The sequence below is a fragment of the Hippichthys cyanospilos genome, chromosome 20, assembly GCF_059441005.1.
Source record: "Hippichthys cyanospilos isolate Australia breed blue-spotted pipefish chromosome 20, RoL_Hcya_1.0, whole genome shotgun sequence".
NCBI classification, from domain to species: Eukaryota; Metazoa; Chordata; class Actinopteri; order Syngnathiformes; family Syngnathidae; genus Hippichthys; species Hippichthys cyanospilos.
Genome location: NC_142388.1, coordinates 13,657,133 through 13,683,707, shown reverse-complemented (window position 1 = coordinate 13,683,707; position 26,575 = coordinate 13,657,133). Strand labels below are relative to the sequence as shown.

General features: G+C 37.9%; 1 protein-coding gene across 3 annotated transcripts in view; it reads left to right on the top strand.

The window, feature by feature from the left end:
- The window catches only part of cd2ap (CD2-associated protein), a 52,031-nt gene that overhangs the window by 11,123 nt on the left and 14,333 nt on the right, over positions 1 to 26,575 (top strand). The window contains exons 3-14 of one of the 3 annotated variants that reach the window (XM_088403747.1): positions 4,809 to 4,977; positions 5,539 to 5,639; positions 6,788 to 6,914; positions 9,947 to 10,083; positions 11,698 to 11,785; positions 11,883 to 11,977; positions 14,592 to 14,690; positions 18,814 to 18,867; positions 20,697 to 20,733; positions 23,252 to 23,314; positions 25,080 to 25,227; positions 25,352 to 25,461. In XM_088403747.1, the coding sequence (XP_088259873.1) occupies positions 4,809 to 4,977; positions 5,539 to 5,639; positions 6,788 to 6,914; positions 9,947 to 10,083; positions 11,698 to 11,785; positions 11,883 to 11,977; positions 14,592 to 14,690; positions 18,814 to 18,867; positions 20,697 to 20,733; positions 23,252 to 23,314; positions 25,080 to 25,227; positions 25,352 to 25,461 (1,228 nt within the window). Of the gene's footprint in view, positions 1 to 4,808; positions 4,978 to 5,538; positions 5,640 to 6,787; positions 6,915 to 9,946; positions 10,126 to 11,697; positions 11,786 to 11,882; positions 11,978 to 14,591; positions 14,691 to 18,813; positions 18,868 to 20,696; positions 20,734 to 23,251; positions 23,315 to 25,079; positions 25,228 to 25,351; positions 25,462 to 26,575 lie in introns of all 3 variants that reach the window. The other 2 variants (XM_088403746.1, XM_088403748.1) reach the window with 2 other exon arrangements.

The window sequence follows — 26,575 nt, the reverse complement described above, 5'->3', positions numbered from 1 at the left end:
AGTGACCCAGATTGTAACATTTTAAGTAAACTAAACAATGTAGTCTATTATAAACTTTTACTATGAACCTTTTCAAAATTATTTATTGTGGATTTATGAATTGAAAATGAATAATTCTGACTGTAATTTCCCAAATATAAGATTTACTTTTTTCCCCAAAATGAAGGCCAAAAGATAAGTCAAAGTGCTTATTGTCATGTGCACGATGTAAAAACAAGTTTCTCCATACAATAGAATTCTCACTTTGCCGCCCGCATGAATGTTGCAAAAATAAGTGCTGAGTTAAGACAAAAGTATGGGTGTGTCCTATAAACCAGCGGTCCCCAACCACCGATCTGCGTACCGGTCCGTGGACCGGTACCGGTCTATGGATCAACTGGCACCGGGCCTCGTGGGCTGCACCCAAAATAATATTTTGGAAATTATTTAGTTTAACAGTTAATACGATTGTGCTTGATCTTTGTGTTTTTGGCGCCGCTTCTGGCCGCTGTTGGTATTACATACATGGTGAGAAGGATCTGGTTTTTAGAGCAGCCAGCAGCAGCATTCTGGCAAGTACAAAATTTTCAAATCTTTGATTTTTAAAATGATCAATTGATCAAATGAATTTGTTTTATTTCCCAGCCCTAATTTGGAATGTCGTAACACAAAGGAAATCGGGGCTGGTATTGAGCAACAGAGTGCTCCTTTTTTTTTTTTTTTGCAGCGGTGAAAATTGTACAACAGATAACTCCAAAAGTTTTAGTAATGACCAAAATTAATTTGTGGCAGCCCACTACAGGTATATGTGTGCATGGGGAAACACTGCAGCTGCTGCTTTGTTTTATTTTATGTTGGCTATTTTAATGTCTTTTCAATCTTTCCAGGCACATTTCTAATGTCTACAAATTACTTCTTGGGTGTGGAAATTTTATGATTTTATCACCAGTCACCTGGTGCCAAGATTTTCTCCCAGGTAGTGCACCATGTTGGTGTTGTCTACCTGTGCATGTTCACTCTCTGCAAATCCTTAATACCAAAACAGGTAATCTGCTAAGAAGACTGAGTGTGTCTCTGCACAGGGATAGATAATCGTCTAAAAAGCAGTACCTACTGGTTCTTGAACTTTTGCAATGCTACTGCCATCTGAGAGACTGTTCTTCACCTTCTGTTGCCTTTTTAATTTGTTTTATTGCTGAAGGGCATAGGGGCACTGGTCTTGCATTGGGATGAATTGGTAAGAGATTACACCTTGCTTTGCTATGATAAGGATTAGTTGATATTCATCTTCTTCCTCAGGTAACGTGACAGTGGTTCTTTTGTTTGGATCATGATTCATGATCCCACTATGCTACTGAGGACAGGTGTACAACGTAGCAATCAAAAAGCATCTTTAAGAACTGAGTTGATTAATGATTTACTTGCCACTTTTTCATTCACATATGTACGCTACATTGCAACAGACTCTTTGAGTTGACTCTATGAGGTCCATGCGGATCAAAGTTCTTTTGTGTTATAAAAGTACAGTAACAAAGTTGGCAAACACACTTGTGCACGCACACAGGCGTAAACAAACTGAACTTCCTATTAAATGGAAGTGCAAAGTCAGCGTGTGTGAACCAGGAAGCAGATGGCTTTGTTTAGCTTTATAGAATGTTCCTAAACTGACACTGTGGTTTCACAGCTTGAATTTTGGATGGAATTGATGTGACATGTACAAACAAGTAAGCAGACAAAGCAAATGGCCTTAGCTGTAGCTTGGATATGTCTGCTACCTTTGATCCTCTGTCCTTAACCAGCTGCCTAGGTCAGCAATGGTTTACAAGATAGATTCCGCATCCTTCAGACTGCATTTGAAGACCTATCCAAGGCTCTTCACTGGCCTCTCATTGACTAATGAGATTTGATCTTTCCCCAGACTGAAGTGGAATCTGTCTGTGACTCTCCCCTTATTCATTAGCAAGAACCTGGACTTTGCCGGTTTGAAGCTCATCCGTGCCCACTTCATGATGTGCTCCAAACCCTGGAGGATCCACCTGGCTCCTGGTACAATTGTCTGTCACTGTGAGGTCATCCATGAAGGCTCTGATGGTCGGCTATCTTACTCATGACTTGCTCAGGGGACCTCTACATTCTGGTTTGGCTGCCTTGACCAACAAGTTCAAGCCGGCGTGAAGAGGGTCACTGAGATTGTGCAGCCAGTGATTATTCTATCTTCCAGCTGGTGCCAGTTTGATGTCAACTCACCATACGAGACTATAAAGCTGAACTTGCTGTAATAGTTCTGGATGAAGTGTTTCACCTTCTGGGGGACATGATGTCGTTCCAGTGCAGCTTCCACCAGCGTGTAGTGAGATCCAGCCACAGCACCACCTAATCCCCTTTGCCCTCTCTCGCTTCCCTGATGAGTTGCGTTACCACACCTGTGTGTTCCAGCCAACCAGGAACTCCTGGTATTCCTCCTTTCTACACTGACGTGTAAATCTGATTGTTGCTCAGCAGGAAGTTGGAGAGTCTCTTGGCTACAATGCTGAAGGAAGATTTTGCTCTCAAATTTAGCAAGGAAATGACACGAAACTAGTCGATGTTCTAAGACTTCTTCGTCCCTTGGCATACCTTCATGACTTGGCAATCTGCCCTCTCCACCAGATCACCTTCAGAGCCCTCCAAAGCCGATGTCTAAGCTTTGGGCAATTCTTGTAGACCTTGTATGCTTGGGCTCCTCCTGCTTGGGCTTTGTGCTGAACTTGCCCGTGCTCTCCGCACCACTTCCTCCACTTAACTCAGGCCGGGCTCCTTTAGGTTGAACTCCAATATAGGCTCTGGTGGTACTGTTAGTGCTTTGCATTGACCCATTGGATGCTCTCTGATAGGGTCACTGTACGTGGCCTTGAGGTAGTTTTTGATGGCATCCTTAGAGCAGGTGAGGTGGCCATACCTCTTTTGGCTAAGAAGCTGCTTGGTCAACTTGAAGGTATTGGCCAGGAAGGCTGTTCTCTTCCTGGCCCTCTCTTTCCGCCTCCTCCTGTGAAACTCTGCCCTCCGCAGAGTCATGAGTTGTTTATTGAGTATCGCTCTCAGATTCGCTAAGCCAGCTCTCACCACTTCCCCTGCTGTCTTGTATTGCCTCTTCAGCAGCTTGTGCTCTTCCTTGAGAGTCTGGATTTTCCCTGCTCCACGATTTGGAGCATAGGTCAATGTCGTGTACTTAGGTACCTCAGTTACAAAGCACTCAGCTGCGATGTGTACAATGAGGGTAGTCATTGTTTCCAGCCATCGGTGCACGTCCCCTTTGGCTGTCACTTCCAAGACCCAATCTACATCCTCATTGAACTGCTGCCACAATTCTCTTTGAGGATTGGGGCCACTGTATCCTCCGTCTGGCTGAAGGCGCTGGGCCAGTTATCCCAGTTGTCGCTTGCTGACTTTGGAGGCTCTATGTGTTGTTGAGAGATGCTGCTTCTTGGGGGCTTAGGGGGGCATTTGAACTGTTGGCCGTGGTTGTAGACGTCACTAGGCGGCTTGAGGCACTGTGGGTTTCCTCCAGGCCTAACACCTCCTGCGTCTGACCAGAAGTGACTTCTGTGCATTGTGTTGTCGTTGCCACTGACAAGCATTTCTTCATGCCCTGGTGTATTAAACCCCTCTGATTCTTGCAGGTCTTACCGCAGATGCATTGTACTGTCGTCATCGTAATTCCGTTGTCCTGGGTCATCGTTCCTTGTCTTGTTGGGGTGCTCATCTTCCCACCCTCTCTGTCTATTCCTGGGTGTCACTGTCATTCTGCACCCAGATGTTTCAGTAACAATACATCTAAGGCACAGACTTGGAAACATCATCAGTGTTGTATCCTAGAGTCATCGGGTGTGTTGAGTCTTGCAAAAGACACCCTCCTCTAGGCGACCTGACCGAGGTGCTCAAATCTCGGCCTGTGTCCAAGTGGCCTGATACACATACAGTATATCACATATTACACACACTACAAGTATTACACACACTACAAGTAAAACAAAGAATCGCTGAGGTTGAATTTACCATAAAAAAGTCTTTAATTAGGGTATTTAAAAAAACGTTTGTCTTGCATTATATGGCCAAGAGTCAATCAGAGAAAAAAGGGAAATTTATTCTGCACCCTTTGGTTACTTGAAAGAGTGACCACATTGCAGGTGAAACACATCCTACAATGTTCTTATCAGCAAGCAATTTCTTTATGTAAAACATATTTAAAAAGCAAAATAACAAAAACATCTCATTACGGTTAACTCTAAACATTTTTTTAAACTTTTGGTCGGTGAGATTGTATACAGTATGAGTTTTGGTTTATGAAGCCAGGACAAAGAAAGGGGGCAACTACAAATAAACATCCAGTAAAGTCGGCTGTGTTATTGCTGTGAATGACAAGTAGCAAATTGAACCAACTGAACCTATTTTTCCACTGCTTGGTTGTGCTGTAACATGACTATTGCCACACTGACTGCAGGCTGATTATAGTTTTTAATATAAAGATGCAGCAATATAACATAATGTCAGTAAGCAGAAAGGGGCGTGGTGGGCTGACGGACATATAACGGACGTTTGATGGACATCTGACGTAATCTCTATCCTGATGATTACAAAGACGAATGAAAATTGCAATTGTGACATTTTAATTCACAGTTTTTTAGCATTCCCATCATTTTTCCGTCGACGTTTGTCGGCGATGGACTGACGGACAGTCCATCAGTGCTGATGATGTGCCGACCTATGTTAATGGATTTCCAAATGCAATGTTCTTCCTTATAATATATTTTATATTTATTATACATGTTCTGTACATTCGGTTCTCAAAGGAAATAAAGCAGGAGGGCAAGGAACTGAGACATGAACCCAAAGAGGAATCTGCTCAGCCTCTGAAGAGAGAGAAGTCAATAGGGAATGTTGCCAACTTGGTTCAGAGGATGAGTACCATTGGTATCCCAACAGGTGGTTTCCAGCCACGACCATCAGCTGCCACAAAGAGTAAGAAATACATATTCTAGCTTTTTAGCACAAGGCTAAAACATATAAATGTTAATGAATAAACAAACAGGTTGCAATCATGACTGTACTGCTATATAGGATAGACATTTTCGTGCAACTTTGTTGAATGTAATTGTCTTCCACTGTCTTGTGTTCAACTATTATGCAGGGAAAGATCATTTAGGCACAAAGTGAAAGTCATTTATCATTTAAAAAAAAAAGATCAGGTTAGTACAGGTTTCACACACCCATGTTGTATCAGTTGCATAGCTTTGTCCTTGGCCAGTTAATTCATTTATGGTGGCTAGAGATTTTCAAACATATACTGTAACTTGTAGGATTGGCTACCAACATTTTGAAAAATTGTCTTTGCTGCAATGTTTGATCAATAAATTGCCCTGAAACATAATTATTCTCACCATTTTCTTAGTTGTGTTTCTTAGACCGCCCCCTTTTTTTTTTCTTTTTAAATCCCAGAGGCTTTGCATGTAGGAACACGTAAAAAAACTAATGAAGTTACACAGCCGGTTTGTTGACTATGTCCCTACCTTTTTTCCTCAGAGCTGAAGAAGAGACAGTGCAAAGTGTTGTTTGAGTATCAGCCACAGAATGACGATGAGCTGGAATTAAAAGTTGGAGATATTGTAGACATCACTGAAGAGGTATTTTTTTTATCTTTATACATAATTTCTAAGGTGCAACTGGGTTGTATCAAAAATGTCTGTTGTTTGTGATGATGCTAAAAGGGAAAAACAATGCCAAAGTCCTGCTTCATTTCTTAAATGGCTTAACTGTTTGTCTTGTAATATGTTGTATAAGGCTATTACGAACCTTGTTAACATGGTGAAAGAAACATACAGTTCAAATCAGACAGCTAGCATGTTGATATTTGCATATAACCAGTGTCATGTTTTAGCACACAAGTAAACAAGTTTCTTATGCCGCGTTCAGATGAAGCGCGAAGAGCGGGCGGTTTTGTATTGTAGTCAGTGGAGTTCGCGCGACAAGTGCGATGACGCGTCGAGCGATGCGATGGACGCGCAGCCCGTAATTATGCATGACGCAAGAAGTTAAAAAAATTGAACTTTTGTCGCGTGTCGCATCAGCCTATCTACTTTGGGAACGTTCAATGGCTCAAACGGGACACGAATGAATCATGGCGGCTGCTTTGCAGTCACAGAAGCTACCCAACACGGCCAGATGATCTTTCAATACAAAACGGAACCAAGCAAGAGCACTCACCTAGCTTGTAGAAAGGGAGAATTTGGGACAGCTGGTATGTGCAGCGTTTGCTTCCGTTTTTAACAGCTGTTGAACCGTAGTTACTGTGCTAAGCTAACGATAGTGCTGCACTGACAGCACACAGCACAGTATTTAGCACGGTATCGGCCACTTGATTGCGACATTCAAACTTTTTTTTTTTTTTTGGCAGACAAGTATTGCTGTAAATCGAGGGACACGCAGTTTATAAAAAGAAGAATAAAGGTGCTGTCAGTGAAAATATTGGCTCTACCACATCGCGGAAAAGTGAAAGTTCTCAACAATGCTCTCCTTTCCGGATACACTGTAAAGAGCACAGCAAGCTCACTCCCCTCCCCTCGCGTGACACTGTTGCATGAAAAGTGAACTTCATCTTGAACTCTCGACTAAACGCCTCACATAGAGTGTAAACGACGCGCTCTATTTGAACGCGGGTTTACAATTTATTATTTATAAGTTATATGCAAAGTAACAGGTTATGAAGAAACAATTTCAATAGTTGAGCCGAACTAGCGAGCTGGAGTTTTAATTTGGCTACCTGTGTGTGCAGGTTGAAGAGGGTTGGTGGAGTGGTGTTGTCAACGGCAAGTCAGGACTCTTTCCTTCCAACTTTGTTAAAGAACTTGATGTCACGAAAGAAGATGGGGACTCAAACGACTCTACACCAGATGAGGCTGGTATGAGGCACAAAGCAAACTAAGAGACATTTTGGCTAAGCCACTCCCTTAAATGTACACAGTCACAGAAGCAGGTCTGACTAAATTTTCAAACATTTAGGGGCCCTATTGAATCTAATGGCGCATTTGACATTTTTCACAGGTTTTGTATTTATTTATTTGTCTCTTTTAAAAGACAATTTTGGTTTAAAGGCTGTACTTTGGACATCTGCTAAGATGACATCTTAATAAGGAGGATGGCGCAAATATTGCTTCCATTTCCTGAACCAAAATTATCCCAGAAAAATGCAGACTAAAATTATACAATTGTTCCCGTTTTAATTGAATCCTCAAAAACAGGCATGCTTTTGCATAAACCAGTGCTTCTTAATTATTGTATATTTGGCAAAGCCACCCGCCCAGGAAAGAGAAAACATTGAGTGCCCCCCACCATCCACGCCGACCATAAATAAGATTATTATCTATAAAAAATATATGCGTATACCTGTATCCATTTTAACATTGACAAAAAATAAAAAAAATACAAACCAACTTTCAACAACTGTTTAGGGTTATGGTTAAAGTTATACAGGTTAAAGGATTGTCTAAGCAGAAAAAAAAAACCCAAGTGCATCAAAATGCCAGACAAAATGCCAATCCTTACAGTGGTATGAAAAGGTTTGCACACCAGTGATCATTTTCAAGATTTTCCTTTATAAATCATTGATGGTACAGATCAGCAATTTCAGTAAACTATATGATATATCAGATAAACATTGTGATATTTGAGAAGTGAAATGAAGTTCATAGGATTTACAGAAAGTGTGCAATAAATATATAAACAAAAGTAGGAAGGATACATTTGGGCACCCCAACATAAAAATGACATTAATATTTAGTATACATCAATGACATCATTATTTAGTAGCAATTTTTGCAGCAATACCAGCCTCTAAATGCTTCCTATGGCTTCCAATGAGGGTCTGCACTCTGGATTCTGGCTAAAGGTATTTTCTTCTTTACAAAACATCTCCTGTTCTGTCAGGTTTGATGGTTTCTGAACATTGACTTCCTGCTTTAAATCACACCACAAATTTTCCTCTGCATGAATATAGGCAATATTAGCACTAAAGGTATTCAAATTAATAAAACAACAAGGGTGCCCAATTTTATGCACCTGCCTATTTTTGTTAAAGTAATTATTGCGCACTTTCTGTAAATCCTATGTACTTAATTTCACTTATCAAATATCACTGTTTATGTGCTACATGATATATTTGACTGAAATTGATGATCCGAACCACCAATGATTTATAAAGGAAAACCTTGAAAATGATCAGAGGTGCTCAAACCTTTTCATACCACTGTATTTTATCACAATTACACTTCATGGCAAAAACATATCCTTTTCCCTGGGCTCATCCGTGCCCCCCCCCCTGGCATCACTTTGCGCCACACTATTTGAGAAGCACTGGCATAACTCAAGGTACACAATGTACTTTTATTATTTTGACAATTATAGTAACATAGTAATTTGCAGCATAGCGTATAATACATAGTAATATTTTTAACTAGGGATCAACGGATAATCACCATATTGGTGCAAATTGGCATCCCCTCCTTTTTTAAAAAAATAATCTTATGGCAGATAAACTACATGTTCATGTCTTTGTTATGCAGCCTTCTCTGTGTGCGCATATGTGCGGTGCCTTTAGCAGCATCTGATTGGCCTTGCAAAAGTCATGGCTAATCATTATTGAAAGCCATATATGGGTTCTCCACAGTGGTCCACACAGCCAGACTCTGATTTAGTTCTGTGCTCTCCAGAGTTAACATGTTTCAAAGCTGAAATTTAAGTTCCAGCTAAGTGACTCTTCCGAAGGGTTAACCATGAAAATCACATTGAATGTGTATTATAGGTGCCGTCAAAATAAAGTTGCTTTGCCTTTTATTGCCTTGTCTTTTAGACTAACCTACGCTAGTAAACAATGAGTACTTAAGCTGTATGCAGGCTAACACCCAGCAGGCAATGTGATTGCCTGCATTTTCACAGAGGTTGAGTACAGTACAGTACTAAGCACTTTGAGAGGAGAGAAGTGTTCCTGTACGCGTGTGTGTGTTGGAGTGGGGGGCGTGCGCATAAGCCACAAAAGCTGCAGAAAATGACAACAGTCTGTTGCAATATTGTCTGTTTAAACAAGTTATTATTACTATGATTATAACAAAGTTATTTTTCTATTATTTCAACAGTTTTTTTACTGTGCCTGCTTATGTGTTGATTCAGAGATCCCGAGCAGCAGAAAATTATATGATATGAAGACGTGTATCCTGAAGCCATCTTGACAGTTTCTTGTAGAGGAGCATGATATCTCTGTTCTACAGTTAAGCTGATCAATAATAATAATAATAATAATAATAATAATAACTTTTTTTGTTTGTTTTTTTCAACTACAATAAAGATTTCTTGATTCCTTCAAATTAATAATATCGGTCAGCTTCCTCTTTGACGACTGATAATCGGTATTGGTCCTGACAAAAGCATGTCGGTCAAACTTTATTTTAAATGTAATAAATGAAGTGGAAGTTATAAAGAAAGATGCAAAAGATAACGTTGAAGTTGCAGTGGAAGCATAAATTAGTTGCAAGGTTTGAAGTATGAGTAGCTTAGGCTAAAAAAAAAAACAGAAAAAACTGCCCCAGCAATCACAAAGTAATAAGATTTAGAAGTGGTCCATGGTGAAATTTGTGGAATTGGCCACAGAACATCATAAAACAGAACATCATAAAAGCAGAGCATATTAAGTGAAATGTCATAGGCTGCAGCTGAATAAGAACTACACTAAATGGCACTGTAAATGTATTATTTATTTAGTGTTTCATGTCTGGTGGAAGAATCAATATGTTTATTTGCAACCAGCCTACAATATAATAGGGGCAAAAAATATTTTTTGCAATTTTGAATTGAAAAAACACCATTCTGCACTTGCAGTTCTACACTTGCAGTTCTGCACTTGTTGATTACATTACCTGTTTTCTTTGCATCTCTCCCACAGATGGACATGGTGTGGAGAACACAGTGACTCCATCAGTGCCCCAATCTGCTTCAGGCAATGGAGCTATTGTCCAACCCAAAAAAATCCAGCGTATTGGTTTTGGTGATATTTTCAAAGAAGGCTCCGTAAAATCAAAGGTCCGTATTCCTAATCTGGACACACAAGAAAAAAAGGAAAATGTGAGTTTGATTACAGTACTAAATATTCTTTTTGTTTATATGGTACATAAAAAGAAACCACACAAAGAGGAAAACAAATTTGACTGCAGAATAATTCCATGATGCCAGATTTTAGTATTCACACAACACAAAAGTCGATGTATAAAATGTAAAATGTCTGCTTGAAAGGATAAATCACCCCCAAAATGTTCTTTACCATAATATGTTTTATGCGACCTCACTAGTCTAAATACAGCATTCTGAATAATATTATGGTCGTGAAATTAATTGAATTAATTACCATACTGTTGGACAATGAACCACACTGGCATATAAGCCGCAGCCGCAAAAATTGAGCAAAAAAAAAAAAAAAATATATATATATATATATATATATATATATATATATATAATATATATATATATATATATATATATATATATATATATATATATATATATATATATATATATATATATATATATATATATAATATAAAATGTCACGGAGAAGCCGCTCTGGTCAATAAAGCAGCAGGTCATAACAACTGATATTTACGCTGAAAGTTGATGTATGGAAGCGATTTTTTTTTTTCTTTTCAAACCTTTTTTTTTCTTACAGCAACATCCTATCTTTGTCACACTGAACATGCCTGCATGTTTACCACCACAAATCAGCTTCTCTAACTCTCTACTACTAACACACTGCTCTTAACTTCAACCCTACCATCACACATTGCTCGAACCTTTCTTTTCTACTTAGTTTGATACTTCCATTTGGCATTGAATACTTCACATGATTCACATATTACTGCTCACTTGGCTTTCCACTCAGTAATATTCTGAGTGCAATTAAAGGTTTCCTTTTGGTGAGATCAGAAGGAAACTTTGCATCAGTGTCAACTATGTTTGCATAAGTTCATCCATCCATTTTTTGATAATAACTATCCCTCTCAGGTCTTTAAGCTGGAGCCTATATTGTACCAGCTGACACACTCATTATTCCTCTGAGCGCCTCTCAGTGACAATGGCCATCCTATTATGGGCTACTCAAGATAATAAGTGAATTTTTCTTGGATTTATTTTACTTATGTAACCATTTAGAGTATGTTCGACTTCATTGATATGAGTCACTGATGTAATAGATTCAAACATGATATGTAGCTGTTTGAGGATGCCTCAAGTTGCCTCACTGAAGAACATGGGTCTGCAATTCTGATCTTCGAGAGCCCTATCCAACCTGTTTTCAATCTTTCCTTCAACCAACACACTTGATTCAAATAATATCTTCACCAGAAAGCTTTCCAGAAGCCTGATAACGATCCGGATCATTTGAATCTGGTGTGTTTCTTGAAGGCAAACAAAATAGGCACAGTAGGTGTTCTCAAGGACCATAACTTGGGTTCCCTGGTCTTAGAAAGATACTGTATTTCTGTATAACACTATTTTATAACTATAATTAACACAACCTTTCACAAAAACATGATCTGTTCTGTTGGCTAATTTCTTTGAGTTTATTACTTGTCCATATGAAGTCCATTTATGGCCTATAAACCATTTCCCATCTTTCATATTTTTTTCGCTCCATTTTAGCCAATCCCTTCATTACCATCTGTTGCAAAGCCTGCCTTTTCAAACAACACAGAAATGCAGAAGGGTGATGGAGATAGCAACTCCAAAGGTAAAATACACCTCTGCCTTTTGTACATATATATATAAATAGTGCATTTGCATTCTATACTTCCCATTCTGAAGATCCACAATCTCTGTATCCAAAGCTAAAGAATTCTGTAAGGTCACCTTCGCTTTTGAGGCTACAAATGAGGATGAACTGACCTTGCATGAGGATGACATCATCTCTATCATAAGCAAGGTAAGCTGTAGGACCATGTCTGATTAAACAAGAATACAAAGCACTTCATGAAGTTGTAATTAAAACAGGTATGACGTACTATTTGCCAGTAATATGTCACATGCGGCTTTTCAGCCCCTCTAAATTGCCTTCACACCATTTTATTTGTCCCAAAAAATATTTCCATGTTTAGACTTATTCTTATGCCTTTGTATTGCTCAAATTTGTGACTTCTCAAAATTATTGTGTATTGTCTCATACCTTCAGAAAACCCTAACAACCATTAAGTCTTGATGTTTTAAGCTATCTCAATTTTCTGACATTATGTAGACATTTTTTTCTTTGAATGTTTTGTTGCACTTGCCTGCAAGAACAATGTACAGTAGATAGATAGATAGATAGATAGATAGATAGATAGATAGATAGATAGATAGATAGATAGATAGATAGATAGATAGATAGATAGATAGATAGATAGATAGATAGATAGATAGATAGATAGATAGATAGATAGATAGATAGATAGATAGATAGATAGATAGATAGATAGATAGATAGATAGATAGATAGATAGATAGATAGATAGATAGATAGATAGATAGATAGATAGATAGATAGATAGATAGATAGATAGATAGATAGATAGATAGATAGATAGATAGATAGATAGATAGATAGATAGATAGATAGATAGATAGATAGATAGATAGATAGATAGATAGATAGATAGATAGATAGATAGATAGATAGATAGATAGATAGATAGATAGATAGATAGATAGATAGATAGATAGATAGATAGATAGATAGATAGATAGATAGATAGATAGATAGATAGATAGATAGATAGATAGATAGATAGATAGATAGATAGATAGATAGATAGATAGATAGATAGATAGATAGATAGATAGATAGATAGATAGATAGATAGATAGATAGATAGATAGATAGATAGATAGATAGATAGATAGATAGATAGATAGATAGATAGATAGATAGATAGATAGATAGATAGATAGATAGATAGATAGATAGATAGATAGATAGATAGATAGATAGATAGATAGATAGATAGATAGATAGATAGATAGATAGATAGATAGATAGATAGATAGATAGATAGATAGATAGATAGATAGATAGATAGATAGATAGATAGATAGATAGATAGATAGATAGATAGATAGATAGATAGATAGATAGATAGATAGATAGATAGATAGATAGATAGATAGATAGATAGATAGATAGATAGATAGATAGATAGATAGATAGATAGATAGATAGATAGATAGATAGATAGATAGATAGATAGATAGATAGATAGATAGATAGATAGATAGATAGATAGATAGATAGATAGATAGATAGATAGATAGATAGATAGATAGATAGATAGATACTTTATTCATCCCCGTAGGGAAATTCACATTTCCAGCAGTATCCTCAAGTCGAGATATAAAATATGAGAAATAAAATACACAAGATACACATAAGTCCAGTACAGAAGTATACTTAAGGTGCTTGTTAACAGTGTAAACAGAATAGTGTGAATCGTTGGAGTCTAGTGCAAGTATAATTAAGGTGCTTGTATAAAGTGAATAGTGCAGTGCAGAGTATGAGGTTTAGAGTTTAATGTGAGCTTTTACTTGAGGTTTCTGATTTTCCCCTAATTTGGGGTTTTTGAGTTTTTCCTTCCCCTTCTGGGAGCTTTGACAGGGGATGCTGTTGTGTACCCTATACTGAAAAGATGTCTTTGTACGACCTCTTTTCATTCTGTGAAGCCCTTTGAGACTTCGGTGATTTAGGGCTATATAAATAAAATTTGATTGATTGATTGATTGATACTGCCCCGGGTGGAGTTGAAGAGCCTCATGGCATGGGGGAGGAATGATCTCCTCAGCCTGTCCGTGGAGCAGGACAGTGACAGCAATCTGTCACTGAAGCAGCTCCTCTGTCTGTTATAGCTATAGCTATAGTTATAGCTACGAAGATCACTGTGGAAAGATGCTGCCACCAAGTGGCATTCATTTCAGCATACTGTGCAAAGACACATTATTTGTGCCTGTTTTTTATTTTTTTTCGTTTAAGATCAGTGTTGTGTCTTCCAGCTTGAAACACCCCCCCCCCTTTTTTTTTTTAAACATTTCAAAGTCCACGTTCAGCATTATTCTTACACTTATCACATGCACATATGTTACTATGAATGCTTTAGAATGCTATACTTAGAACTGGGGGTGGTGGTATTTAAAATAAATATTATTTTGTATCAACCCCTTAGCTTTAAATGTTATAAATGTCCTCAGCAGTGTTTTTCATTTCAGTTAGATTTTGACGGTGGGTTCATTTCATCAAACATTTTAGAGAATGCTATATTTGTAAGACTTTGGTATCATTTTAGTTGGCTTCATAAGTTAGGGTGCGCCATGCCTTTTGTCCTATGGCACTTCAAAGAAATAGGATTGTAGCATTCAACAAAGATTTCTTGTGTTATACGATTGGTAGCACCCTGAATGCGAACTTCTGCACGATGGCAAAAACTTTAGTTTCTCAGTGCTTTCAGATTTCTGCCCTTCTCGCACCGATGTGAGTGTTTTGACTATTCCATCCCCTCTCTGCTGGTTTCTGACAGGACACAGGAGAGCCCGGGTGGTGGCGAGGGGAAGTTGGAGGCAAAGAAGGCGTCTTTCCTGACAACTTTGTAATTCTGCTGTCTGAGACCGAAAGAGAGGTAAATTGTGTTGTTTCTTAAAAATGGTTCATTGGCTGAAATAAGAAAATGTTCCTTTTAATAGTTTCAGTAACTCTACAAGTAATCGTAAAGAGAATTGTAGTTTTTTTTTTTTTAAGAACTGTGAAAAATTAAACACGCTACAATCTAATAATTTTTAAATTAAATTTCTCTCTTTTCACAGATAATTTTGCTCAATTTTAAGTGACACTGTCAGAGTGAAGAAAGTCATAAAAATATAGATATGTTTCTGTATTGTGTATTCCCATGCAACTAATTCCCATTAGTGAGTTGGTTAATACTGACTGTTTAGACTGTGAGGTATGTTTGTGGTTGGGATTCAGAACCTTTTTGAATTAGAAAATGACAGAAAATGACAAGTCAGCAGCAAGATCATCTTCCTGGGATGAGAGCAAACAACACAAATAAAAGTTATTGCTCACGATAAGCTAGGGATTTTATTATTTGCACGAGTGCAGGCACGCTGTACACAGTGAGACCATTTCGTGGAAAACACAAAATGTGTCTCACCCGATTACAATTGCCTCGTTGTCCTAAAATCTCTGAAGTCAAAACAAATTACCGTGTGTATGACGTTCACAGTCTCTCACAATGTCCCTAACAAACTGTATTGTGAACAATGAATTATAGTGAGATTTTAAGTTGAGGTGTGGGGGTACTGGTCATATGAAATGAATAAATCTACCCCTCTTTTTTCAATTTAAAAAAAAAAAAACTGCACTCAAACAGTATGTATATTTAACTTCAGTACTCTAATATAGTACATTGTAGAGCAGGTATACAACAAAATCAATCAATCTTAGTAATCAGCATAGCCATATATCAATTTTGTATTCAATCTCATTATGGTAATTCTACACCAGGGATTCTACACCAATAAACATAATTTCTTACTTTTAAACACAATGCCCCGAGGAGCACTACAATATACAAGCAGAGCAGTTGCCATGCTTATGCGAAATAACTTGCTGATCACTTCAGTGACAGAAAGCAAAACATTTCATTAGCATTCACCTTAGCATTAGCATCTGCCTTTGTTGTGCTTCTGCTCAGCGAAGGTAAAATATTTCGTTTGCCCTGAAGACATGCACAATGAGCGGGGGTCACCATCTTGGCCATTATCAGGCATTCGGCTCGCATCCATGTTGTCTTACAAATAATCAATCTTGTATTTCATTTTGACTTTATTTACAGCTCAGCAGTTATTATTATTAATGGTCGTAGTTTGCACCGCAACACCCTTTTGGTGTTCGTTTTTCTTATTCAGCTACTGTGGGGGCAAAATAATACAAAATCCTCTTGTGTGAAAAGTTCAAACTGCAAATTCCAACCACAATAATAATCATAGCAACATGAATACCTCTTACTGCGCTAATCAAAACTGGGCATCTTTAAATGCATTTTTTGTTCCTTTGATTCAGCAAATGTGCGGAGGTTAGAGAAGTGTAGTTCATATTAATTAATGGCCAGTAATTATGCTTGCTATACTCCATAAGCTCCCTGTTATCGCGAAATGTCTACAGATCATTTGAACATAGGGTATTTTAAAATACCAGAAACATTTTGTCATGGGTTTGTTTAAAAACTGTAGAAAAATTATGGCAGATTTGAAAAAAATGCGTATAGTGCGTAATAGTGTATTATTTCACCACAATTCAAGCAGAAAGTGAACAAGACTCAAAGTGACAAAAGAATGTGAAAATAAACCAAAGTATTTGCAAGAGAACTCGTTAAGTATCCATTCATCCATTTTCTAGAGCTGCTTATCCTCACTGGGGTTGCAGGCCTGGTGCCTATCCCAGCCGACTATGACCAGTAGGCAGGGGACAATGAACTGATTGCCGCCCAATTGCAGGGGACACAGAGGAAAACAACCATTCATACACCCCATCACTCCTAAGGACAATTTAGTGTGTTCAGTACACCTGCCACACATGTTTTGGAGTGTGGTACATGGACAGAACCCAGGCTGGCTTGGGGAGAACATGTAAACTCCACACAGGAAAGCCAGAGCGAGGTGGATTTTGAACTCGGGTCCCTGAACTGTGAGGAAGATGTACTAACACACTGCATCACAGAGCCACTCTGAACTCTAAATAGTATACAATAAAACTCACATACTTTTATGAGTCAGCCAACCACCCTTGTTGTCACTAGGCTGAGCACTCTACCACTCCCAAATGAATTTTGAAGCCCCCTTGAAACATCCCTTAATTTCTCCCTCCAAGCAAACCATTTACTGTAAGTGGTAATTAGAGTTTCTATTAATTGTCAAGGCATACATGAAAGGGAGGAGAGTTGGGCTTCCATTTTCCCTGTTTGGCATCCATGGGGAGCAGTTTAGTGAAGCGTGGCACCTTGGCACAGCGCACTTTAGCAACAGCTACCTCCTTCAGCTGAACAGCAAATGCCAGGCAAGAGGTGACGGCCGTTCAATGATGCTCCGTCACTTCAATTGTAATTTCCAAAAAAATTCAAAATAGCAATGAGTTTAAGTTTTTATATTAAAAGAATACAATGATAATATTAATACCAAAATTAGATATAATCAAATCATTATGGATCTTTTTTTTCAACGTATACCTTCTGTGATTATATCATACTTAGCATCTTTATACTGTTTATACTATTTTTTAGACTATAAGAAAATATTGCTTCTGAATAGTTATTTTTGTTTCCAGTACTTTGTAGTATTAAGCAACTGACATTTTGGGCCTTTAATTTTGTTCAAGCCAAGTCTTTATGGAAATACCACATGCAAAAAATGTCAATGCGCAGTGGAAATATCAAAGGTGATTAATCAATTTAAATGACTAATTTAATTTAAAATCTTGGAAATGTCATATTAAAAAAAAAACAAAAAAACAAGAACACTGATTTTTGTTGTTGTTGTTGTTGTTGCATATATAACAGTATTTATGAAATTTGTCCCCGGCCATCATGTGAACATTTGGTGACCAAATAGTGACGTATTGGCCCCGGGCTACCTTAAACATAGAACCCAGTGATTGCCAAGAAAGCAAATTCTCAGTGGTTGCAATTTTGTATTACAGTGATCCCATGCTACTTCGCGCCTCGCCTATCGCACCCTCAGTGCATCGCGAATTTTTTTTTGGGGGGGGGGGTTTATGTTGCGGAGAGAAGTGCCAGATAGGCAAGGTATCTGTAAATGCACTTGTCACTGGCACTCCTTGGAAGTCGAACTACTACTGCAGTACACATATTTACTTTAATCTTAAATGATTAAACCTTATACACTAAATGTACTGGTATGCCCTCTCTTTTCCGTGTCTTCCATGTCTAGTCACGTGCCTATACGTTTAGCACTTCCTCGGACGTCCGACTAGAGCAAGTAATAAGAAGCTTACCAAACATGATTAAAACGCAGAGTTTACACTTTAAATTCCTATTTATTACAAAAGGCAAGAGGATCCAAAAGCTTGCTTTCGTCTCTCCTGTGTCTCTCCTGTAACCGCCTGTGTGCGCTAAACTCAGCATACACGCGCACGTTACGAACGTGCTAGTAATCACATTGACTGACAGCTTGGTCTCTGGGAGCCGATCACGTAACTCGTAGGCGTGCCGAGAGCAAACGCACACTCCCGTCTTGGTGTCTACATAGAGAGCAACGGAGAAATGCACAGCTTTGGAAATCTGACTTTTACCTAGATTTCTTTTGTAATACATTGAAATTTCAAGTGTATTGTTATGATATAAGAGGCTTCACTTTAATTCAATGTCCAGGCAGCTGCTCGCAAGAGTTCAAAAGATGGAAAGTGGTAGCTACTGTTCAGTTAGTGTATAAGATTTAATCATTTAAGATTTAAGTAAATATGTGTACAGTACTGCAGTAATATTTGTCTTAAATAATGTGCATAGAATAAAGACTTTTCACATTTACGAAAAAAAAAAAGAAATTATATATATATATATATATATATATATATATATATATATATATATATATATATATATATATATATATATATATATATATATATATATATATATATATATATATATATATATCGCGGGGGGGGGTTCCGGTCTCAAAATGAGGGATCACTGTATACTCCACTGATTTTCCAAAAATCTATTTCAGGCCTTCATTTCTAGAGGGTCACGCAAGTCCTCACTGAAGCAAGACTCTGAAGAGGTAAGATATCAGCAATGTCCTTCAGAAGAATATGCTTTTTGAAAGCATGTTAATGTAGACCTAAGATTGTATAACTGATGTTTGGGGAAGCATTCTTTTTTTAAAAGTAAAATTGTAAAATAATTATCACTGTTATCAGTGTATATCAGTGTATTTGTGGTTCTCAGAATTGGAAGAGGGGTGCACGCGGGTGTCTTTTTCAAAACTGCATCCAAACATGTTTGTATTTGGTATGCTTGTTATATTAAAGCAAGCTGAAAACAGCTTGCTAAAATTATTTGCAACAACAACATCCACACAACCGAGAGACATCGTCATCTCCTGCTTGTCCTGGGTTGTCCCCAGTGCCTCCTCCCGGAGGGATCTTAAACTGATGCCGAACCATCTCAACCGGCTCGACACTGAGTCTCTCCCGAATGACCGAGCTTCTTGCCCTATCTCTAAAGAAGAGCCTGGACACCCTGTGGAGAAAACTCATTTCGGCCGCTTGTATCCAGGATCTCGTTCTTTCGGTATATATGAGGGCAGAAACGTAGATCAACTGGTAAATAGAGAGCTTTGCCTTCCAGCTCAGCTCTCTCTTTACTACGACAGATCGGTATAGAGTATACATCACAGTGAATGCTGCACCGATTTCCCATTCCATTCTGTGAAAAAGACCCCAAGATACGTAACCTTCTCCACTTTAGGCAGGGCCTCATCTCCGACCTGGAGGAGGGAACTCCTTTTCTGACTAAGGAACATGGTCTCAGATTTGGAGATGCTAATGTTCATCCCAACTGCCTCACACTCTTCTGCAAACCACTACAGTGAGAGTAAGAGATCACAGCTCGAAGAAGCCAACAGCACCACATTATCTGCAAAAAGCAGATGCAATGCAGAGACCACTAAACTGGACCCCCTTTATGCTTTGGCTTCACCTAGAAATTCTGTCCATGAAGGCAATGAACAGAATCGTGACAAAGGGCAACCCTCACTTAACACAAAGTTTTTGTTCAAAGTAAGTAAAGTAATATACTGTACTGTTTTTCCTTCTGAGCACCAAAGGTGCATTTAAAGTTCTCATCCTCAGACATAATTATTGTCAAAAGCTGCGTTTACATGGACAGTTTTTGACATTCTGATTTAAATAATTAGAATTAAAGATCTCAGGGAAACTAGTCTACGTGATGGGATCTGTTCCAATCTTGCTTTTAAGTGAACCACTGCATTAATCTAAACAGCCATTTATAGCCTCATGAGCTGGACAGACAATTAAAGTATTGGGCAGTTTGCTCTGCTGTGTAAAGGATCCAAACAAAACCTTTGGGTCTCTCATTTGCCAAGTTTGCTAGCAGTCACTTGTCCAAGTCACTCAGGCATTTGCAATACAGCTAAGACTGTACGTTTATAACGAAACTGTAACTGACTTGTGTATGCAGTAAATTCCCAGCTAGTTAGTTCTGTTAAACTTCAAGCTAAGTCAAGGAAAATCATCCCCAGGCATTTCAGCATGGTATATGAAATGGCTCTTCTAGTATTTTTCTTCTCTGTTGTATATGAGCTGATGATAGCAGACATTAAGATGTGCAACTAAGGGGTGAATAGTGTACTTACATCTTGTAACTGGGCCACATGATTACCTGTCTTTGCTGTACAGTAACTCTAAAATATCCAATAAGAATGTCCTTATTTAGGCCAAATAGAATTTCGTGTTCCTATTGACTGTATTTCTGTGATAGGATTCTGTTTTTTATTTACTTCATGAAATGAATCTGTATCTTATTGAGTAACAGTATACCTTACTTTCTCTGGCTTACTTTTTCAACTGCTTCAATTTCCTTTTTCAGAAGCCAAAGAAGCCGCCTCCTCCATCAAAACACATAGGTAAGAACCTCAGATACGTCATTTATTCCATAACATTACATTTGATCATGTCGGTTGTGTGAAGGAAGGGACCAAAACATAGGTTTTGAAGTGTGCATAATTTGTTTTTTTACGGAGCTTAGAGTTGGCATTTGTTGCTTGTTGCTGACATTTATTATGTTGCTAGTTTCCATTCCAGTCAAGGCTTTATTTAGAACAAGTAATTAGCAAGATGTTTCACTATTCAAGTTCACCTTTTCCAAGCACACACATTTTGGACACACTCACTTTATGATCATTCATGTGTGCAGATGCCACGCCCCCAGTGGCTTTTACGTTCCATTGTACTTGCATGCTTTTTATTGTTTTTTCATTTTCCCTCTATACGGGAACCCGCTTTTACTTTAAACCAGTGTGGTAATTGTAGACCAGCTATTCACGAGTGATAGAATAGAGAAAATTGAAAATTTATAAAAATACCCATTCAATTGCATTGGGGATTTTTTTTTTAAACGGCAGAGACATACTGGCCCCATGAGGAAAAATACATACTGTAAATAAAAATAATAGATAATAATAGGAGGTAGTAGCATTAGTTTGTGGTGACTTCCCTTTTGTGGCAAATGAAGACCATCTTTATCCACCGATTTAGGGTTAGGGCTGACTGGTTGCTAGCTGTCATCTCATTTCACCTTTTTGGCAGTGGCCCCCAACTTTTTATGTGCCTGGATGACAGGATCGGTTTCATGTTAAGGCATATTTTGAAAAACCGGTGTAGAAGCCAATGAGATATATGATTGACTATTCAAGTTGTCATTGTGTTGTATCTAGTTTTTTTTTCTTTTCCCCCCCGAGTGGGATCCATGTACTGTATGTGTTTATCTTCAGCAAGTTGGTCTTGCAGGAGTTTTCTCCTTTTAAAATAAAACAAAAACAAGTCTCTAGCGGCTTCTTTTTATGCTGGATGTTTCATTGCATCCTTTGCAATGTTGTTGCAACATGTTGCATAAAGTGAGTTTGGCACATTAGAGTCAACTAGCAATAAACTTGAGTACTGCCAGTAGTGCTTCCTAAAATACATTTTGTCTCATTATGTCCAGTACCCCCTTTAAAGAAGCTTTTACTAGCTTTTGTGCTTTTTCCTGTATGGTGTGAGCAAGAAAAGTGTTTTGACATGCTCAATGTTAAATTATATGCTTTCAGACTCTGATGATCAATAAGATTCATTTTTTTTAAATGTCAAATTTTGCCATTTGTTCTCGCTGACAACTATCTTAACGTTTTAAGGTTATATGGAATTCTCTTAAACTCAAACTAGGTCAGTTTTTTTCCTCTTTGCACAGGAAGTTCATGTTAGTGCTCTTGTCTTCAATTTTTGGTTTCCTCACATAACGTAGTACCTACCATGCCGCACGCACATTTATTCTCAGTACAGTGTTTTCTTTTTTTTTCCTTCTTTCTTTCTTAATAGCACACACATGCTTTTTCTCAGTTTGGTTTGTGGGTATTTACAGTAATACCTCGTTTATCGCGGGGGTTACTTTCCAAAAATAACACGCGCAAAGTGAAATCCGTGAAGTAGTCAGCTTTATTTATTTTTTTATTATTTTACAATGCAATACTGAACTATAGATTAAAAGCAAAAATCAGAACCAGTTTTAAAGCCCAAAATCAGTAATTAGTAAATAATAAGTAAGTAATTAGTAATAAGTAATTAGTAAATATAGTAATACAAGGTTGGAAACATTGTCACTCGTGTATTTCACGGTCCCAGCTGTGCCTCTTTGACCTGACTCCGCACATTGTTATGGGTAGTTGTTGGCGCTCTTTCTTTTTCTGAGCAAGAAGATTTTTACGAGTCACGCGATCGGCTCCCAGCGACCAAGCTGTCAATCAATGTGCTTACTAGCATGTTGGTAACATGTGAGCGTGTGCGGAGCTGAGCGCACAGAGTGGTTACAGAAGAGACATAGGAGAGATGAAAGCAAGCTTTTGGATCCTCTTGCCTTTTGTAATAAATTGACAAGTGAAAAACCAATAAAATATAGTGTCAATATTTTATTTCTAGAACACAGTAAAGCCCCTGAGCGTATCAGGATTCAGAGCACAATGCACTGTAAAAAATATCCGCACTGTAAAAAATCTGTGAAGCAGCGAACCCGTGAAAGATGAACCGCGATACAGCGAGGGATTACTGTACAGTATTTTTGGCACAGGTGTCAAACTCAAGGCCGAGGCCTACATTATCCAAGGCCTATCATTTTATGTGACCTGTAAAAAACAAAAAAAAAAAATCCATTAACAATTAAATAAAATATCTAGCAATATTTCAAATTGTCATAAAGTTGAGTGATTGCATTTTTTCATTATCAACCCTCTCACTTGTTTTTTTTTTTTATTAGTAACCTTGATCAAGACTTGATCAACCGACTACGAAGCTTGACTGCTTATTTCAAAAACAGTCGAACCTCAATTTGTTGCAGATTTGTAATAATGTGAGGAGATTAAACAATTCTGCATATTTTTTTCTACAATCCAGCCCTCAAACCAGAGGTTCCCAGCATTGAGAAGAAACCTCATGCCATCAGGCCAGATGACAGAGGTACCAAATCACTTCATTTTCCTTGTATGTAGTAATATGGAGGGAGATTATTGGATTAGTTTGCTGTTAAACCAAAGTCTCTGTTTATGGAAACCAAATTCATTTGATGGTATAGTCTGGAAAAGATGAATGGTGACAATGATTTTTGCCCATCCAAAACTGTTGAATGATGATGTGTTGTATGGCATCACTGTTCTTCTAATTTGGAGACAGTTATCAGTGCTGTGGCTGGGTTTCATGTTTTTACACTGACCACTATGTGTTTTGCTATCTGTAAAAGAAGGCTACTGCTGTATACAATGGTGCCTTGAGATGTAAATGTCCCAAACAGGCATACTGTATTTCTCTGAGTACAAATCAACCTTATAAGTTGACCCCCCCCCCCCACCTTTTTTTTTTTTTAACTGCAATTTGGGTGAAGTTTACAAAAACGCAAGTACAAGTCTACCCCTGACTTTAATGGTTACATAGATCATGACTGCACATGGTGTCTGTGTCTTTTACAGGCATTTCTACTTTGTATATTGAGTAACATACTGTTGTGGTTATGGGGAGTGTGGTTGGGGCGGAAGTGAGGCATGACAGTGAGCCAACATACGTGTGTGCATTGATGCAAATGCTGAAACTGATTTTGCAACAATAAAATGATTTGAAGTTTCAATGCTTTATTTTTTGACACAACTGAATATTAATTTGTCTAAAAGCCCTAAAACTCAGCACGATCTGACATGCCAAATAGCTCCTCCAATTTCAATGTATGAATGTAACTCCACACTCTCCACACTAACTCCGGGCGTGCTCTTCTTCCTCCTCGTCATCTCATCAAACATCAATCAAATGATTTGCTAATCATCTTTCTTTGGATATTCTCCCAATTATTTTTTATCCAAATGACGACTGTGGTGAGATCGTAGCGCAGGTTGCCCTTCGCTTTGTTTCTCCCTCCACCTGCTGACATCCATGCATGCCACTGCTCCTGCATTTTGTCTTGAATGGCTTGTTAAAGCACATGTCCACAGAATAAAAAAAGACAAGTTAAGCCATCTTCTCATTTTCATAATGTGTCAAAGTCCACTGGAAAAAAGAAAGAACCATGGCAATTAGGCGGCGCTTTATGAAAGTGGATTTTTGTGATGTGAAAACGGATGCATACTATGTCAAATTACAGGTATATACAGTGGATCCCTGCTTTAAGAAATTAATCCGTTCCGCAGTTGGGATCGTAAGGCGAAATCGTATGGCTAACAACCAGAAACCAATGGCAATTAGCTAAAACGTGAAAAACCCCAGGAAAAACATCAAAATTGTATGATATGATATGATATGAAAAACTAAATTTTTAAACTTAAAATCAGTACATATTAACAATTGGTAACAAAATAGTATAAGTGCAATTCATATGTGATATACTGTACATGTATACAATTAAATAACATCATGAATAAAAAATGTATAAAGTATTGAGGGGTGAGAAAAGCTGAGGTTTTTGACATGTCAAACATGTCGCCCCCTGGTGGTAAGTTGACGATGTGCTTGATTTGACTTGTCATTAAAAAAAGTGCTTGACTTTTTAAATGTTAAAATTGCCAAGGATCCGCTTAATTAATTGTGGCAGCCAATATCTTGATCATGATTAAAATTCGATTAATTGTGCAACCCTAACCTCGAGTTATTTCAATTCTTTCCATTCAGACTTTACGTTAATCACATTCTTTCCATGAGTGTCTCCATTTTTAAGTATTCATTTCTGTTTGTTCCTTTTTAGTTGACAAGCCGATGCCAGATCCAAAACCATCCAAGCCTGTGGCACCACTCCCACCCAAAAAGCCAGTTCCGCCTCCAGGCAAAGGCAAACAAGGAAGCCTCCCACCAAAGCGGCCCGACAAGCCTCTAACTCCATCACCAAATTTGAAGTAGGTCTGATGTGGTGTTCCTCCTTTTCTCCCGGATCTGAACCTGTGATGTAATTATTTCTTGTGCTATTCCCAGTCTTCTGTATTGTAACTTTTTTTATTTTTTTTTTATTTTGACTTTCAGACATAATGGTGAAGTGCATATTTCTCGTCCAAAGCCTGACTTGGATCTGGTACTTCCCCCAAAACCCAAAACACCATCAGCGGACACAGGGGAGAAATCTTTTGAGCCATGTATGTTTGATTTAAGTTTACATTCCAACAATTCCTGTAGTTGCCATTTTCACATATTTGCCCACAAGGGGACTCAAACCCAGCACCCTCCAGCTTACACTGCATTCACTTGTTTGCAGGGCTGAGTAAATCTTTTTTTTTTTCCTTTTTTTTTTTAATTTTCTAAACAAGCTTCCAAGGCCTGTTAAGGTGCACTTTTTACACCGTAGACATACCTTGAACAGAGAGCAGCTAGTTTACTACAGAGGCACTGTTTCATCAGGCATTTATAAGTTTTTTGGGGTTTGCAGCATCAGACATTGAGCAACATACAGTCTGCAGCAATGTATGTTGAAAGACTTGACACAAAGCAAGAAGCGCAGAACAATTTTTTAAAATTTTTCATTGTTTTACTTATAAGAAGAAAGGGGCTAAAAGTAGGCTAATTGTAGATTAGAAATATCCTTATGTTCCTTCATTGAAATGTGAAATGTAACGTGAATGTCTAAAACCTCATGTAGGACAGGTTTAAATTTCCTTGTTACAAAAAAAATCTAAATTAGACAACCTCTTTGGTAGTGATTGGACTGCTATTTTTCTTGTGCAAGTTTTTTTTTTTTTTCGACACTTTTAAAGTTTGTTTTGTTGAAAGCAGAACATTTTACTCAGGTTCATTTAAGGCTAAGTTGTTACAGTACCAAATGTGATATTTTTGTTAATTTATTCATGTTAAATGATCAAAAACTGTTCTGTTATTGTCTTCTCTTCTTTCAGACCCCTTTCTTTTTAAGTTGAGACAGGGTTAATTAGGAAAACAACTCTAGATCGATTCAGTGAACAGGCCTGCTGTTCCTCTATTGCAGAGTTTAGCTGTGATGACATATGTGGGGGTAACAAGCTGCTACAACTCCTTTCAGCTCAGCAAGAGCTGTTTTGACAAGTTTTCATGATACAAAAAAATGCAATCTTTTCTTCAATCACAGTCTTTGTTTTCTAACTCAGAGCAGTTTAGCGTGATGTAGGTGCAATGTCCTGTTACACAAAAGTCACCCAATTTGCACATGTGACTGAGTCATTTCCTCGTTCTTGTTTTCTTGCGCTTGTAACTTCTCAACCTGTGGAGTGGAATGGATTT